The sequence below is a fragment of the Trachurus trachurus genome, assembly GCF_905171665.1.
Source record: "Trachurus trachurus genome assembly, chromosome: 14".
Classification (NCBI taxonomy): Eukaryota; Metazoa; Chordata; class Actinopteri; order Carangiformes; family Carangidae; genus Trachurus; species Trachurus trachurus.
In genome coordinates, this window is record NC_139903.1 from 13,584,652 (window position 1) to 13,604,222 (window position 19,571).

At 43.4% G+C, this 19,571-nt stretch overlaps 1 protein-coding gene across 1 annotated transcript; it reads left to right on the forward strand.

Annotated features, from left to right (window-relative positions):
• Positions 1-2,133: 2,133 nt before the first annotated feature.
• On the forward strand, positions 2,134-18,837 carry LOC310996706 (gap junction delta-2 protein-like; the record flags this gene model as incomplete). Its single annotated transcript, XM_083986160.1, has 2 exons — positions 2,134-2,204; positions 17,970-18,837. 2 exons carry the CDS (start codon positions 2,134-2,136, stop codon positions 18,835-18,837), a joined length of 939 nt encoding a protein of 312 aa, XP_083842286.1.
• Positions 18,838-19,571: the final 734 nt, after the last annotated feature.

Genomic DNA, 19,571 nt, shown 5'->3' on the forward strand with positions numbered 1-19,571 from the left:
TCCTCACCACCTTAATATAAATCTAATGAATGCAGCTTTCAATGTCACAGCAAAGTACAATACAGCACTGATCTCTCCTGAGAGGAGGAGAGAGAGCATGGAGGTTGTGATGGAAGAGGGGGGGGGGGATGGAGCGAACGAGGAAGAGATAGAAAAGATGGGGAGAGGAAATACTAAAAAAGGTATGAGGGTTGGGCTCAGGGTAAAATAGGTGTGTTGTCATCACCAATACAGTAAGATGGAGAGGGGGAGGAGATAGATGTGGGGGGTGGGGTGTAGCAGCAGAGCCACGATTCTCCTGTAATCCTCCTACTGGAAGCATGGGCTGGATGATGTGTGGCGGAGAGTGAGAAAAGAGAGCAAGAGCATGGGAAACACCGCCGAGCCTCCAGACTGGAACAAAGGATGACAGTGGAGACAGGGCAGAAGGCACGGTTAGATCTCAAATCCCTTCTTACGGTGCAGCAGCAGCAGGCAGGAACAGACACAGCAGTACAGTGGGAGGCGTTCTTGCAAGCACAAGTAAAGCAGCGATCAGGGTAGCAATCCAAGCACATTTACCAGAGGAGGAAGGCAGGGAAGGAGGGAGAGAGGGAGAAGAGAGAGAACAGATCTATGAGAGGAGGAGGAGGGGGAGGAGGAGGAGGAGGAGTGGAGGGGGGTTTGTTGCATGCTCACACAGACAGAGATAGAGTGATTTCATGAGCGAGAAAGAGACAGACACACAGAGAGAGGGAGAGAGAGAGAGAGGGAGCACCAAGCGGAGATGAGGACTGAACACTGAGACAGAGGTAGCTGGCAGGACTGAGATCTGCACACAGACGTGAGCAAAGGAGGCGAGAGAGGAAGAGAGTGGAGGTTGAAGGAGAACAGGAGGAGGAGAGGGGAGGAGAGAGAGAGAGAGAGAGAAAAGGGATGCAAGATGATGGAACCCAGAAATAGGCTTCACAGGACAGCTTTTCATCGCTGCTCTCTGCGGCAGACGTGACTCTGGGCACTGGACTGTGCTGAAATTAGCCAGGGGGACAACACAGGACAGCAGGTCTGCAGCGCGCTGCCTTGGTTCAGCCTCACTGGATGCAGCAAGGCAGCTGATTTATTACTGAGGGGCTGGGTGGTAGTGTGTTTGCGTGTGCAGCTCCGAGTGTGTGTGTGTGCGTGCGTGCTGTGTGTGTATGTGTGCAGGTTTTTATGGGTTCTTGTAGCGCTCGGAGCTGTGGGAGCGACCATTCCTCCAGTCGTAAAATGACATTCAGCAGGCAGGAGCTTTGTGTGCTGGTGTGCATCTGCAGTCCTCAGTAGGAAGTGGGAGAGTGGGATTCAGAGCTGTCATCGAGCACAAGTGTGTGTTTGTTTGTGTGTGTGGTTACGGTTGTTTGCTGAGGTGAGCCAAGGAGGATCATCTGTATGTGGTGTGTGTGTTTAGGTTAGAGGAGCAAGGGTGCAGCAAAGGCAAAAGATCCTGCACAATGCAAGGACGAGTGCAGAGCAGCACTGATGGCAGGGAGTGCAGCTAAAGTACAAGGAGTGCCCTGGGGGTAGGGTGGAGGACGAAGGCAGGGACAGAGGAGGAAGAGGAGAGAAGAGCAAGGGGACAAAGAGAGCCGAGTGGAAAGAGAGGGTGAACATGGCTGTCATATGGTGAGCTATAGCATATGCTGTAGCGCAGAACAGGCTGGTGCGGCAGGGGGAGGACAAGCATCACTGCATAGGGGAGGGGGAGAGACTGAGGGAAAGAGGAGGGGGAGGCAATCAGCTCAGCACCTCTCCTCCACCAGGAAGAGAAGCACAGCAGCGGGACAGGCCCGGGAGAAGACACTCACTCACTCACTCACTCACACACACACACACACAAAGTCAAAGACGCACTGACGAGCGTCCAGGTCAGTGTGTAGAGGTCAGGAGGGAGCTGGTGTGGGACAGGGGTGGGTGAAGGGGGGGGGCTGGGTGTACCCCCGCTGGCCGGCAGGTCCACGAGAACGCAGGCCGGTCCTGGGAGGAAGAAGAAAAAGAAAAGAAGAAGAGAAAGAAGAAGAAAAGGAAAAAGAAGAAGAAGAAGGAGTCTGTCAGTGAAAGAGGGGTTAGCTCCCCGGGTCGTGTTTCTCCTGACAGCGCTGCCACATCTCCATCACCATGGGAGAATGGACCATTTTGGAGAGGCTGCTGGAGGCGGCGGTCCAGCAGCACTCTACTATGATTGGAAGGTAAGACACTGATCGATTTGTGTGTAAAGGTGTCGCTGTCCTTTTTTTTCTTCCTTTTGTTAATCCAAGCTTTTCTGTACTGATGTGCTGATTGATGTTTTATTGTGCCTTATACACACACACACACACACACACACACACACACACACACACACACACACACACACACACACACACACACACACACACACACACACACACACACACACACATACATACTGTATATATATATGTGTGTAAATATATGTGTCTAATTCTGTATGTGTCAGTTGATTGCATCCCGTCAGAAACCACCCTCCTCAGACTTGTCCCAGTGCTCTCCTCTGTTCTCCAGTCCCCCACAGTGACTCCTGCCTCCCCGGTCCTTTCCTCATCCCTGCTCTCCTCACCCTTATCCTCCACAGCCATCATTAGTTAAGGGATAAACTAATTGCACATAATCAATAGTAGGCTTTACTGGGCATTATAGTTAATTCAGAGAGGTTCCTGTGTTGATACTACCTAACAGCCTCGCTATTGATAGATTACGCTTGATGCTGTTGCGGCCACAGACCAATAGGACAGAAGGAGGAGAGGGGAGTGGGAGTGAGGGGGAGAGCAGAGGTGCAGTAGATGAAAGGATGGTGAACAAGCAGGTGTGGAAGTTAAAATCAAAGGGGAGTAAATGGATCTGAACTCTGTGTGAACTGGAGAGAAAAATTACAGGAAAAAACAAAGTTCATTCGATTCGTTCTTAGCGAATATAGACGCTCTGATTTGCATCACAGTAACGCTCTGATCATCAAACTTACATGTATTTTGTTTGACAATGGTTCGTGGTGGAGGGTTGAACAGATGAGCTTCTAGTTTGATCAGCAGTGGAGACATGCCATGGAGACACGCTGTAAAATCTGTGTGAAAAATATGCTCTACATCATCTCTGTGTGATTAATTAAAAGCAAAAGTGGAATTTTCCACCCATTAAGCACAACCCAAATGTCCCACTGGGATGCTCATTTGGAAAACTGAAGAGTCAACATGATTTAGCCTGTGAAACCTGGCTGTATAGATTTCTGATTTGTAAATTACTTTTCTGGAGAAAGAAAACACACACACGCACACACACACAAAGCTGCAGAGACAATGAATTTGACTGCACTGCTGTGCTCATTACCCCAGACCACAGGTAGTCTGCAGCGAGGGCATGGCCTAACCTCTCTGTTCCAGTGGCTGTGTATGGGTGGGTGTACATATGTACTTGTGTGTGTGTGCGCGTGTGTGTTTGTATGTGTGTGCGTGTATGTTGAAGGAGTGAAAACTGGCTCATTGACTGCACAGAGCGATTGGGCTATATCCTTCACAATCAGCAACACTGTAATTGCACCACAGCGACAGAGATGATGTGAGCCAACTTAATGCCAAAACCCCGTGTTGATCAGGAATCTGAAATCCATGCAAGATGGAGATTTTCCTTCCAACCAAACACTACACCAAGTCATTTCAGTAAGCTCTTCCTCGGCGGTAGAAAGTGTGCAAACCTATGAAATCACCTGGTCTAGTCTTGCGGAAAGAAAACCTGCATAGGTGGTGTATGTTGACTTGATTTAAAGATGCATTAAGCAATATAGACATTTTGTAGCTACCATTTAAAATAGGCTACGACTCCCTTCTACTTATGGGATAGGAACGGAAGTGACGCTGCTCCCACTGAGAATCAACATCCCACGTAGCATTCAGCTATTATCAGCTCATTGTTTTGGTTCCCCGGAGCGATAAAACCAAAACAATGTTAGCTTCGATGATGATCGTTGGCAGCTGCTCCCAGCACAGAAGCTAAAAAAAACCCAACTACCCAGTGTGAAATGGCAAAGAGCCGAAGTAACTCGTGAAGAAAGTCTGACTTTTAGTAAGACGAAAATAAACATATTTTTCTCATGAGTTGGGAGACCAAGCAGGGGCTAAATGCCAGTGAATATTGGGATTACATTCAACAGGTGGCCAGAAAAAGGAGACCAAAGGGATGTCCGTGTTGCTCTGTTTCTACTGGATATGTAAGTAGGCAACTGTTTGCTAACATGTTAGCCATAACAACTTCCATAAGCTAATTGCTAACTGTTCTGAACTTGTTCTGGAGTCTTTCCGCCCCCTAGTGGTCATAAATTACTTAATGCAGCTTTAAAATCCAGTCTTGGCAGCTGAATCAGTATCAATACCCTGGCAGCACAGGGTACAAAAACATGGTGGAAATTAATCTTTGGAGGATTCATTGAGTGTAAGCCACCTACAGTTTTTCAGAGGCACAGAGGCAACTCTCAATTTGTCTGCTACTTCTTTAAAAAGTCATAGTGAATGAGGTAACGCCTTCCTCTTATCTGCTTAATTTGAGCTGTTTGTTGATCATGCTGGCTGGCTGAACATTATAAAGGGTTTTTCTAAATATCTTAAATACATTCAGTAAAATGAGCAATGCTTTTCCGGGTCATTTTAGAAACAGTCCTTAATGCGCCAGTTCTTGTTCACCATATGATAGAGTATACTAGTTGAATTTGCCACCTTTTGAAATGACATGAAATTAGATTTTTTTTTAGACATAGCCTAACTGGACCAAGTAAAGACATTTGATCATACAGGAAGTAGTTTTTTTTATGATGCCCACAGCTATGTGCTACTGTGTCGACTACAGTGAAATGCTCTGTAAAGGATCCCTGTTTGTTTTGGTTTCCCTCAGACTGTGTTTGTCCTACACGTCTCTCTAGCTGACCCTAGGGCATTAGCTGTAACATTAGCTGCTTCCCAATGAGGTTCCCTTCTTCTACTTTGCTTGTCTATGCCATGTGAGCCAAGAAACCTTGTCTTTGGAGTCAGTTTGCACAGTATTTCGTGAGTGGCTATTTTAGGATCTAGGTCCCCGAACTTCTTTTTACCCTTGCCTTTTAGCTATCCTGTTTGCAGGATATCTAAAAACAACGTATTGGAGAATTGTTATGCAGTTTGGTGGACAGAGGAGCGTCGGATTAGGGTGTCCATGTAAAATTAAGTGGTGGTCTTGATCTTGTCTTTTTACTTGTAGATAGCCATTCTTAGATGTCAGATGTAAGACATTCATAGACAATTTTAGCAATTAAAAAAAAAACTACTAAAGATAAAGACTTGACTCCTAATCCTAAGCATGTGTCTGCATGGTCAGGAAATCAGTGACACTTAACATTAAATCAGAATGATGTTTTTGGATGTACCAGCAAGTTGGAGAATTGTTCACCACAGGCACAGTTTTGTGCTGTAAAGGTGCCTCCTAGATTGTTTACGAGCAACTCCACACTAACTCAAGTATGGAGTCAAAATTGTTGCACTGACCTCTATGGGTTGAAAGGTTCAAGTCTGTCGCACCACTGACCACACCCAACTGCGTTGTTGGGTGCGGTCAGGTGTGGTCTATTGCACTTGTGAACACAACCAACTTTGATGTACTGTTGCACTGTTGTGCATTGTGAAGTCCTGCACTTCACAGGGTGTGGCCGGAGCATGCAGCAACTGCTAGATGGCATCACAAATAGGATGTTCAGCCTTTGTGTAGTGTCTTTTAAAAGAGTTTGCATGTGTCCGCTTGCAGTTCCAAGGATGAAGTTCCAAAGAACAGAACAGTGAAATCTCCCCATGGCTGAAAAGTCTCCCCTGCATCAAAACTTTGGAACCGATTTGCATGTCAGTCATCTGTTTGAGTGCCGACCCTCTCTCTTGCAACGTGAGGATAATGTACTTCCACCATGAGACACTGTCAGATAGCATTGTTGGATGTCTAGACTGTCTAATCCAGCTACAATTAAGCTCCTTCTTAATTGTAGGTTTTAAGCTAACCTATGCCCTGGCATAGGACAGATAATTAGCCTAGGAATACAGACCAGTGATAAAAATAGAAATGGACAGACAATACGCAGTGGCATAGGTTAGCTTAATTGTGGTCTATGAAAGAGACAGACAAATTGAGAGTTGCTTCTGTGCCTCTGACTAACCACAGGTGGCTTGCATAATATGACTCATTCAAAGATTAATGTTGTGTATTGTGATTTCCATGAGCCTGTCTTCTAACTGTGTGATGTGCGGTGTGTGCATGGATAACCAATGACTGTAATCTTGACTATACAGTGACCGAAATCATTGTCAAGGCTGCAATGACCTCATTAACCGGCGCAAACCCAATTTACCTTTTTTTTTTTTTTTTTTTTTTTTCACTGTTTTAACATGACCCTGTGGTTTTCAGCGTTGGATAACCAGCAGTTTAGTGCAGCCTGTATCACTGTAGTATCACAATCTTTCTCACTCTGGGTCTTAATTAGGTAAATTAATCATGTTTCTGCTCTGGACAGAAGTAGTCTGCTAACAGGTGATGACACAGCCTATAATTTCATACTAGGTGCATTTAATTAAAAAAAAAAAAAAAAAGACCTCACAAAGACTTTTTGGGCAGAATTTTTATTTGCACTTTTCCTACAAATATTTCTCTGTAGATACTGTGGTTTCACTTTACAGCACCTTCAGAATTACATGCAGTTATATCAATAGAACTTTACATCCCTGATTTTTGTCGTCAACACACGTTTTTTGTTTTGATGCTGATGATATACAGCTGTTTTTGTGTAAAATATGACTGATCAGCAGCCTTGATAATGTTTGCAGTTGTGTTTTATATGTCTCAAAGTTTCGTTTATTTATACTTCATAGGCTACTATAAATACTGTAATTTCAATGTTGAAAGACAGAGATGTCTGGTAGGTCTGGTGGTGCAACACTAAACAACAACGTCACATACAAATCGTTTCAATTATTCCACCTCTTCATATAGTGTTTCCCTCCGTGGGTGTCCCCCAGCATTGCAAACACCTCCACAACATACATTCTAGTGCAAATATGACATGTTTGTTCCAGTTGGACAAATAACCCACTTGTACTTTTTTTCGATTTGTCCAAAACAGATTTGTCCACACAATGCTGCGAACAAGTCAATGTGGCATTTCTCTAGTATCTCAGGCCATTTGTCTTTGTGACTTATCGCTCTTGCCATACGAGCTGTCACTTTTGTTTTATTTTGATGAAGATATATACATTTTCATTCAACTTCTCAGTCTCCCCTGGATACTGTATGAAAATCTAAATGCTCTGCCTTCTACTTTAAGCATTTCTCTATGATGCTCACTTACAACATACTGCAGTCAATCATAAACACATACAGACACATCTCGTGCGGGGCTCAGATGTTTTTCAGACCACAGGTGTGTCTCAGTGTGAGTCTTAAGTGTTCGACCATGAGAGGATGAAGCCTTTGGGTTTGAGTTATTCACCTTGCAGGTATAGGAGGAGAGAAAGGAAGTGTGTTGATGCATCTTCTCCTACACTGCAATGCCGTAGTGAGGTCAGTGCCAAAGACAAGTAGAGCGAAAAAAAGAAGAGGCAGAGATAATGGAGGACTAGAGTGATCTACGGAAGATAAAAAAATAAAAAATAAAGCTTGCTGGATGGACAGATAGAGAAGGAGAGGATGTCAGCTGTAGAGGCAGATCAAAAACAGTGCAGAGAGGAGACAGAGGAAGGAAGGGAGAAGTTTTCCCTCTGCAGAGGTTCAGAGGAGAATCTGTGTCAGAGCTCGTTCCTCTGGAGCTGCTGCCTGACCCTGCTGCTGAGGAAACTGTCTACACACACACACACACACACACACACACACACACACACACACACACACACACACACACACACACACACACACACACACACACACACACACACACAATACAAACTCGATATGTGTGTGCTGCATTGAGATGGTTTTCTAAAAATACACAAGACCTTTTGTGTTCCTTAATTTCATGTTCATCTGAATCTAACGCCCTCGCTGTGGCTCCTAAAAAGTGAAGGCGTTGCTGTTCTTTGAGAAATTACATGCAGTCAATGCAAACACAGCAGTGCAGGTTTGGCTGAATAAACAGCACCTTTACAAAACAGAGACACACTGAAGCACATTAGGTCGTAAGTTGTACTTCTATGAGAATAATAGTGATTTTTAGAATTTGGATTTGAAAAAAAAAGAAAGAAATACCGCATATTTATGGTGAATGAAGGCTCATCAGTTTATGTTTTCAGCATAACAAAGTTAAACGATCTATTATTCAACACCTATCACTCCCCGCTTGAACATTGTAAATACTTCATAAAATCTTAATGGGTATTATGTGACCCTTGTTCTAAGTTGTGCTCCATTTCAAGCCACTCATCAAAAATGTATGCAGTTTTGACCAGCCTTTTAATGGAGTGGACAAAGAGCAGCAGAGGATGTGATTTATATACATAAAATACCTCGTTGGTCTTTAACTCTGCTCATATGGTACAGGAATAAAAATAGACAAATGAATAAGTAAAAACAGAACATGAATAGACAGACTTGAAAGGCTTGACGAAACCAAATATATCTACGCTTCTGTTTGTTGGCTGTAAAGACGAAATGACAGTTTGCTCCTCCTTTGCCCCGAAGTTGTTCACTCCTGAAGTTTTCATGCACGTATTTGTGCTCTCTCCACTTTTCCTAAATAGGTCAGGATATCCACAAGAAGGAGGTACCCTACTTTGAGAAGGGCACCCTACTTCTCCCAAAATAATTTGACGTGTAGAAATACTCTACTTCAATTGAGGGCATCACGCTCTCTAATAGTAAACTGGAGTATATTTCATGTGTCATTAATGGTCATCTCCCTGGATAAAATCTATACCGTCTGGGAAGATTGTGTTACGAAGCTAAACAAAGGCGGCTGTATCTCAGCATCCGACAGGATTAGTAATCCATCATCCTGTGGTGAGGAGCGGGACTGTCTTTCAAATTAAACCATTTTTCTGAGCATCCAGAGTTGTCATTAGTTTATTTGTGCAGCAATCCCCGATGTTGAATGTTATTGATTAAACTGTTTGACGGGGAGGGATTTAGCCAGTAAAGCTGACCTCAGCTTTCATTCAGCACAGGCTATTATTCATTTCAGCAACACATCGATGGTGTGTGTATGCGCTTTACCAGGCGTGTAATGTTTCCCTATACATAGCTTTAATGTTTTTTATTACAATGATTGTGGGGTAATTATTTATTTAGGCTGGGACAAGTTTTCTCAAATCCACAGGTATATTTGAGGCCATGATTTGAGCTGCATTTAAGTTAATATAATATGTTTTAAACCTGTGGATTTCTTAGTAGAAATACATCCAGATGTTTCCTATAATGCCAATTGCACGTTGAGTCACTCAGTGGTTATTTAGTCTTTGGTTTTGAAGAGAAGAGCTGTGTGTGTGTGTTATAATGGGAACATGATTAATATAGTCCAATGAACACCACACTGTTTTATTAGAGTCAAATGCATTGACTAATACAAACATTTGTTTTATTAAGAGAAAACAAGGTTGGTTTGAATTGAAGATAGAGAATGTACAGCAACTTACTCGTGACATTTTCTGAGCGTTATGTTTTCCTTGATGTACTTCAAAGGCAAACATTTGGACTGAATTGCCAAGGGAGTTCATTAATGTAAGGAGTACACTAATTACAGTGAGCTATCCTCATAATGATAGTGCATGACTACAGTAAACCATTACACATGGGGAGTGCTGTGATGTGTTGTCTTTATGGTGTTAGCGTTAGAGTGCTTTTCAGAGTAGGTTGCTGATTCAAATGTACACTTGAAGTGTGGTGACAAATCAAATTCAAGCTATGATGGAATTAAAAGTGTCAAACTTAATTCATGGTGAAGCAGAGATGAGCTGCCAGGGAGGAAGTTCTGGCAACAGTTATGAGCGACAGCCAGGTTTTTTTTTCTTTTCTTTTAATCACAGCGGAAGAAACATGAATAATCTGCCAGAAAAGTCTGTGAGTATCATAAGTGAAGGAGAAGTTGTTGTTGTTGTTGTGGCCTTAAGACGTTTGCACTTCAGTCAGAAGTGGATGTTTTGACATGCGATCCTCGATGTCATTACAGCAGCAAATACGCAGCTTATCTAATGGCAGTTATACGGGCCATGTAGTGGAGGTGTTTATTGTTAAAGCTGTATAACGAAGAGGATAGGAAAAAACTACATATGATGCTGAAGGCCTCACTAAATGAGAAAACAACCCACCTGATTCTGCTTCTCCCCTCCTATCTATGGAGCTTGTCTTCCACATCTGTGCTGTTTGTTTCTCTGTAAACAGACCGATAAAGTTAGTGACCAGCTGAATAACATAATTGAGCATTAAGCTGCTACAGAGCTGGTGGAGATCAAAAACTGAACCAAAAGAAGTGTGTTCGATTTTTTTTTTTTTTACATTTCATGACCACAAATCTGTGCACATGTGTGAAAAAAGCAACCGTTTGCAACATATTAATTTAATCGCATTATTATAGATCACAGTTCTGTTAACAGCTTTCTTACATGTGGCTGAAAATAGAATAATGTGCCTCAGAAGAACACAAGTATTACGTATTCAGCCACACTTTTTTTATTATTAACTTCATATAGAGATTACACATTAGTGGAAATTGTGAATAGTGACCTTTTTAGACATGTAATCACAGTATTTTCATATTCGACAGTTGTAGCCTATACATCTCTTTAAATACTCCTATGTGGAATTGAAGGTTAAAGATGCTGAGAGTTCAGAACATATTAAAGAAACTGGCTGCTGCAAAATGACGAACACTGAAATGAGACCTTGTGGTGTCCATGGTCGGTTACGTTTATGTACATGTACGTCATTCATCTTTTTACTTTTTTTACTCTCTGAAGGACGTGGTAGTAGCTACAGTGAACTGAAATTAACTACATGTGGACTTGAAAATCATCATAAAACAACCAGCGTTTCAGTGCGACTGGTCAAAGAAACGTTCATTCAGAACAAAAACAATTATGAACATTTCATTGTTCATGTCAGGTCAGATTTATTTCTACATCCTTGAATCCTCCATCTTTGACTCCGTGCTGCACCAGTTGGCCAAGTGGGGCAATGCCTAGTGAGCCGAGTCAGTGACCATTACGGCTGAGGAGGAGAAGTCGTGTCAGCTCTGTGAGCGCCTGGTTCGCTGTTGCCAGTCTGACTGTGGCATCAAACACCACATGAGCTGCTTGTCTCCTTTATGATCAGATTATCTTTATGGGAGCAGATTTGCGCCACACTGACTCCACACGGCGCTCATCATCATACGTATTAAAAGCCTCGGTCACATGACTCATAAACCTGTTAATAAATCATGGCGACAACTCCAGCAGACATAATGAATTTACCATCAGGTTAAACATGTAACTCCAGTTAAACACAACTTTAAGTGAGGAGGGGGAAAAACAAAAGCCGTAATATATTAAACTACATAACTTCAGATTTATTCAGATGTGTATGTTTCTAATAGGTCTATAGCTAAATCTGTGCTGATGCACTCAGTTTGAGAGGCAGTTACTTTTCCTGCAACTACTGTACACCTGAAACAAGGGGCTTATTACAGAACTGTAGATGTAATACAGTGTTAAAGCCTAACATATAATGTGCAAGTGAGGGGCCGCCTGTCTTAACTGCTGATAAAGTTAGATACTGTATAGTGAGAGAAAATGAGTTAGTGAAAATAGATCCTTTCTGCAGATAAGATTTCTCTAGCTAATGTTTTGTGTTTCACACTGAACTAGAACCAATATCCTGCTTTATATTTACCATGAAAACTGCGTTAATTGTGGAGAAGTGTTCACTGCTCCAGATACATTTATTGAATATTCTAAAATCATATATTGATGCGATCAGCAAAATATGGTGGTTATAGGAACCAAAGCAAAAACGCTGATGCCGTTCATTTGAAGGTTTTTAATTCTCAAGTTGTTTTAGATAGAAACACTTCTGCATAATGTTTGCCTGTCTTAGCTGGAATTGAGATGAAAGCGCAATTTTAGATGAAAGGCTAATTTTAGATGGCATCAAGACAAATGGGGATGGAGGAAGGCTGCATCTGGTGTAGACTACATTATCATCAGCGTGCATGGTCGGGCCGTGCGGTGACTTGTAATGGAAAAGTTGTCTGGGATTTCTTCAAACACAACGTCTCTCAGCTTTGGACAGTTGTTGTGTTGTCCATTTGTTTCCAGTTAGAGTTCAGAAACCTTTGGCATCTGAAGTTTTGTGTTAATGTATTATCATATCTCAAGTCCTCTGTGTCAGATTAGGGACAACTGGGGCAGTTACTTGTAGAGTTTCCCTGCCCATTTAACTTTGTGTACATCCTTTGTTTTTCCATAAACAGCTGGATGCCATTTCCTTCAGACATATTGAGAGAAAGAGATCATTACATTTGCACATGTTGGCTCTGTCGTGGCACAAAAGAAATTTACAAAATGAAATACAGTCATGTTTTTTTTAATCTAAAATCACAAATACCAAAGAGTTGTTCTGAAACTATCCACGGTTTATTCTCTCAGGAGAACCTTCCTGATAAAGTATTTGAAGAGGACGTTAGAAATAAGTGACCACCGCAGCTGAAGACACACGAGTTTGGCTTATATTAATGTATTCGTCACACCGGCTCTTAGTGGCTCCGCAGGCGGTCATGCACGTCTGCCTGATACGTGGGCAAGACCTTAAACCAAAACAGTTTGAGGGACGAGCAATAGATGAGGGGCGGGAGGAAAGAAATGTCTGCACTCTGGTAATTAAGCTGCCTAATTTCTCTGCCTGGTAAGGTCTTTATTCATTATGTGCTGCCATCAGCAATCACTGGAGCTTATTATTGAGAGTGTATGGGCGGGAGGAATATTTTTACTCAGGGTCCTTCCACAGATAAAACTGCACCCGGTCCTTCAGAGGACTGTCTGTGTAGGCATGCATGCCATGTGTATATGCAGATATACACCTTTTGCATGTTTGCCACTATAGACTCAGATAAAGTAAAGAGTGATTTATATTCATAATGTGTGTGTATGAGAGAGTAAAGTGTGTGTGTATGTGTGTGTGTGTTTCCCAGTGCATCTGCTGCTGTGCTCGGGGTCGTTTTTATCCCTGGAGGCAGGCGACAGCAGCTGCTCTATGAATGAACGTATGTGTGTGTGTGTGTGTGTTTGTGTGTGTGTGAAAGCCTCTGGGAAAGACGAAGCCTGCATGTCCAGCCGACACACCAGCTGAAGAGCAGCTACCGTTACATTATACACACAATCTTACAGGTCAGTCAGCTGCCTACAGACTGGAGCGCCACCTCCCTCACCTCGTTTTCCTCCAGATGAGCTGCTGTTTTTAAAGAATTTGCCAGCTCGTCAGTGATGCAGCGTAAGAAAGTAAAAGCTTCACATGTGAGCCCAAGTCAGAGCCAAAGACAGATTAATTTTCTTTCAAATCTCATTAAATCTCTGGCTCGGCGTTGGGGATTTAGCAGGTCTCAGAAAAGGAGTGGAGGTCCTCCAGGAAGCCGACAGATAAATGAGGCGGTGAGTGGTGACTGATGTTAGAGACAATTTATCCCCCACTTAGGGAACTTTTAGGAACAAGAGAGTGCAGCGTTTTTTAGAGCCTGCATCTTCTCCATGTTGTCCTTTTTGAATCAACTCTCTGATTGGTTTTATTTTCATATTCACCCCCCCTCAGGGTCTGAGACGCTAAAAATTCCAAAATCGTTTTCATCATTTATGGATGTTATTAAATATTCTGCAGGTTTAGGCCTCGCGGCTATCCTGCCCCCAATCTGCTCTAATGTACAGTATTGGCTCGTTACTCTGCAGAACTTAAAACACTGATGTTTGCAGATAACCTTCGTCCACCACTTTCTGCTAATGCAGCAATCTGCTCCGTGCTGATTATCCTGTTATCCAGCAGTCCAGTACACACATACACACACACAGACACACACACATGCCCACAAACACAAACAAGCACAACATTCAATACTTGCAATGTCTTGATTTTTTTTTTAACGACATAAAACTGCTCAACAAACAAGTGTGGACAGATATCCGCAGTATTTTGAAAAAGTTCCCCGTCTAAGGGAAGACCATAAGTGTTTTCGCAAGTGGGCAATCACTCTCTCTCTCTCTGGATGAGATTATTACTCACTCATGTCAGCAGGTGGTGAAATTTCAGTCACAGGACGTGTCGTATTTTCTCTGGAGAAACAAAACCTAAATTCTTTGTGTTCAACATTCAATCAGTCCACCACCACTCATCCATTTAGAAAATTAGCACATAAGCTGAGTCAGTTTTACTAGGTTTGTGCTTTTAGGTGGTCAACAGTTACTTGTAAATACATCCCATAAAAGTGGGCTGATAAAAGATCGGTGGAAGATTTATGAGGGGAAATACATACATTGCCTATTTCTTCTCATTAACAGCCTGTAGGCCTATGTTGTTAAACCGTCACAGTCTGTCACAAGCATTTACATAAATTAAAGCAAAGAAGTGTGATTCTCTGGATTCATGATTAACTTTTTACACTTCTCCTTCAATCATCAACATACATCCCAGCAAAACGCTCTGTTTCCTGCAGCAGTGTCATGCTGATAAACACATGGTGCCTGGATGCATCATTACTTTTGATCCCTGTGAAGCTGTGCATCAAAAACTTGCAGCAGGGAGGAGACACAGGTTCAGTCCTGGTCTGGTGGTCCCAGCTGGTCTGGTGGTGAATACACAGAGGATGTTTCATTTCAAGTAATAACTTTATTTTTACATCATGGACAAACAAGCTGAGAAAACCAAGTGTGCTGGTGTGGCCTTTCACACAGCATCTCATTAACGTTGGCAATTTTAAAACCTTGAATTACCGGTTTTAATGTTTTTAGTGGCAGTGGGAAAGAGATTGGATGAAACCACATTCAATTTGTTTGTTTTATTTAAATCTGAATTAAGCGCAATCATTGATGATCAATTAATGAAACTGTAGTAATTTTATTGATTATCACAACAGTTTTCTTTTTTGATTTTTACACAAATCAAACATAATTTTTTTTTATCTATTTGTGTGTGTTTTTGGTCCCTAGCAGAGTTTGTCTTGATAAAAGTGGACACACACGTGCATGTGAGGAACGACACTTTAAAATGTTTTTTTTTGTTTGTTTAAAAAAAAAAAAAAAAAAAGGCTAAAATGAGACGAACCTCCTAAGGGTGCAGATTGCAACAAGCCTGCAGTACACTACAGTCTTGTCAGTGGTATATACAGCATTAGGATGAGTCATTGTTCTCCACAGAACATAAAGAAAAGCCATTTTACTGGACAGTGGTGTTGTATTTTTTTTTTTTTTTTTAAATACAACCATCTGTTAGTCTGGATGATAAAAAAAAGATATTTGAGAGAATTTTAATTACTTTTTTTGCCATGGAAGGTCTTCTTCTCGGTGTATGAGCTTGTGTCATTACACAGAGATGTGGATAGCAGGCAGACTTACTGACATTTAGTTAATGCTATTATGGTGTAGTAATAATCACTGGCATGAGAAAATGCAGACCTTGAATAGAAGCAGAAAGTGAGCGCAGCCATGTTGTAAGCCGCTCTCTAGCAGCCTCTAACATTGTTATAAATCAGCGTCCAGCTCCCCAGATTCAAACTGACACTGAACATGAGCTAGTTTCATATTTCACATGTTATTTAAACACGTATTTGCATGTAAATGTGCGGCCTCGACTACAGATTTCTGTCTCAGTGCGCAGTACGCCTCCAATGACTCCTCGTGGTGCAGAGCGCCATCAATAACAGCCCTCGGGTCAAATCCACTGCTGTCAAAAGACCAATGAAGGGGGATACACGGGGCTCACAGCGAAGGATCAGAGAGTGACTGAATGTCTTTACCTAAATCACAGACCCGACCCTGCATTTCACTTCTGGAAGACCAAAGGTGCAGAGAAGCTTTATTCTGCTGATTTTCTGAGCCCAGTGAAAGTCAGTGTAGCGTATCTGCTCGCAGCTGCTCCGAGCACAGACGGCCGGACACGTTTGCCATTTTGCACAAGCCACACACATGGCTGACTCTATACCTCCCCCCCTTTTGTCTCCGTGTCCTCGTGTCTGTCTTTTCTCACACTAAAACACACACGGTGGGTGTGCACTGCACTCGCAGGTGGAGCGGTAACAGTCCTGCAGTGGCACGCTGCTCTATTTTAACTCTGTTTCACACACTAACACATGTTCCTCCGCTTCTCCCTCTCTACCTTCAGACCCGTCTCACAAGCTGCCTCCTTGATCGCCTCATTCAAAGACGTTTATTTTTTCACTCCCCAAGGAATGAGAAAACTTTTCTCTGTGCCCACCGCCCCTCCTCTTTCTCTTTCTCTCTCCCTGCACTCACACAACCTTACCTTTCAGTAATTTGCTGGTTGCTGTGGTAACCGGCCGTGGCAGGCAGATGTGGGCATCTTTGAGTCACTAAAAGATACACTAATGAATCTCATTTTTACATGATGATAAAAGCAACAGAACAAAGGCCAACTTCTCCTGCACGTATATAAAATGCACATGAAGCACCTAACATCACCTCTATGTTGTCATAGCTGCCGTTTACCCCGACTGGTCGCATCCATTCACATCTATTTGTCCCTGTAGTTGCCTTGTGTGGCCCTCGGCTGCTTGGTAACAACTGTGTTCTCGGTAATTGGCTCCTCCATGCAGGGAGCATGCACATCCACTAACATTGTGGCATAAATACCGGGGAGCCCCATGATGTGCAGGCTTTCCTCGCTCATTATAAAGAGCTGACGGTGCAGCCCCAAAGCCTCTGTCCTCCTCCGCAGTGCCTGTGCTGGATCGACACCAGAAGAAGAGCACTACAGCGCACCAGTCTCTCAGAGGCCTCGAACAGCAGCAGCTGCACTGCTCTCTTCTCTCTCTTCTTCCTACATGTCCCCTCAGACGCAGCTTTCTCTTACTGCAGCAGCGCACTAACGATTCTCAATGGGAAGTCCCCCAAGTTTTTAAAGAGATGCCTCCTGTACGGTTCAGCATTGGGTTGCTATTAACTAATATCCATATTCTGCCCCCCGAAGCAGGAGCTGACTGCGTCTTTGCAGATGTGAGGGAACTTTTTTTCTTTTTTTTTAGTATCTAATCTTGTGAGACAGATGATGAACCCCTAAAAGCTCTGCAGCTGTGACACTGTTGACCCACCAACTCCTCCTCAATCACTTGATGTCCAAGTTGGGGACAAACCGTGTATAAAAGTTCAATATTTAAATCGATAGCTTTGCAACAGTAAAGAAATGTATACAATGAAAGCCAGGGATTAACAGTTTGTGAAAAGTGCAGCTACTGTACCAGTGCATTTGACAACACTGCAGTCACAATGTAAGTGTCTATGTGCAACGATGTGCTGATACGACTGAATGCAGTGCTTCGTTTCCTGATGATGAGTATGTAATCACCTTCCTCCTCTGACAGCCCCTCCTGCTTCAGTCCTTTATAATCAGTGAACCCATAAGTGCACATTATCTGGAGCACATCTCCACGATCCTGTGGTGCTCTTTGTGACGGCAGCTGAGTGGCAACACACACACACACACACACACATTTTCATGTACATACACATACACATACAGACACATGGATATACTGTAGGTGCGACTCCCTCTGACATGTATAAGGTGAAAAAGCTCAAATACTCCACATCCAATCACCAATTAGATTAGACTGAACCAAGGCGATCATTACATTGTCAGTGTCCCACCCAGATATTTCCTGAACCTCTGCGTATTTGCTCCTCATTAACTGATTCTGTCTTTCTCCCGTTCACCCCCTCCCCTCACCGCCCTTTCCTTCTCCCTCTGTCTCTCTGCAGGATCCTGCTGACTGTGGTGGTGATTTTCCGTATCCTGATAGTAGGCATAGTGGGAGAAAAGGTGTACGAGGATGAGCAGATCATGTTCATCTGTAACACCATGCAGCCCGGCTGCAACCAGGCCTGCTACGACAAGGCCTTCCCCATCTCGCACATCCGCTACTGGGTCTTTCAGATCATCCTGGTGTGCACGCCAAGTCTGTGCTTCATCACATACTCTGTCCACCAGTCGGCCAAAGCACGAGACCGAAGCTACTCGCTCCTGCACCCTTACATGGATCACCACGGTCACGGTCACCACGGCCGAGGTCATCACGACCATCATGCCCGCAAGCTCCATTCTCGCAACATCAACGGCATCCTGGTGCACCCCGACAGCAGCAAGGAGGACCACGACTGCCTGGAGGTCAAGGAGATCCCTAACGGACCCCGAGGGCTCCCTCAGACACACAAGAGCTCCAAAGTGCGACGGCAGGAGGGCATCTCACGTTTCTACGTCATCCAGGTGGTTTTCCGCAACGTGCTGGAGATCGGCTTTTTGGCCGGCCAGTACTTCCTGTACGGCTTCAACGTACCTGGGATGTTTGAGTGTGATCGCTACCCGTGCGTCAAGGAGGTGGAGTGTTACGTCTCTCGCCCCACAGAAAAGACCGTGTTTCTGGTCTTCATGTTCGCGGTGAGCGGCATTTGTGTGCTGCTCAACTTGGCTGAGCTCAACCACCTTGGCTGGAGGAAGATAAAGACCGCCGTCCGAGGGGTGCAGGCCCGAAGGAAGTCCATCTGTGAAGTGCGCAAGAAGGATGTTTCACACCTGTCCCAGGCCCCCAACCTGGGCAGGACCCAGTCCAGTGAGTCAGCCTACGTCTGACAGAGGCTCCCCTGCCTGGGGGCTCGAGGACCTCTTACATTTTGGAGAAGAGCTTTTCCATGGCCCCGGACCCCCGATCATTAGGGCACAAGACTCACCCACTGCATTATTATTCAGGAGCACAGACAGACTGTGCGTAGTCATAATGAAGCATCAACTCACAAAGTACAAACTTTGACACTTGAAGAGAGAAGACTCACCTTCCTCAAAAGGCAACTGTGTTGCCGTAACAAAGCTTACACCTAAAGCTTACACGCTGGAGAGTTCTTCTCTGCCTAGGTGACACTAGGTGCCTTCAAAGAACCCAACAGATGAAACTGAGCAATTACTAATAATTAAATTAAAATACTGTAAAGATAGTCTGAGGTTGAATTATCTGAAGTTTTTCATTATTTGCCTTTGCTGTAGGTCAGAAATAATCCCCTCAGTTTCCAGCTGCGTGCATATGCAAGAGCTTAAGCGTGTGCATGCATACGCATGTGTGTGTGGGAAAAAAAAGCCAATCTCTGACTTTGAGAGAGAAAATTGAATGCTAAGCTAATCTGAGCTACTGAGAGAAAGATAGTGTTATTTCTCATTGTCCATAGTCTGAGTGAAGCCACTCAGCAGACAAACAAGCACCTTTTAAAACATATTCTAAGAAACGTACACTGAGCATTGACTGGATCACAGTGTTTGTCGTCGGTGTTACAGGCTATTTTTATTTTCATTCATTTTCTTTTTTTTTCTTTTTT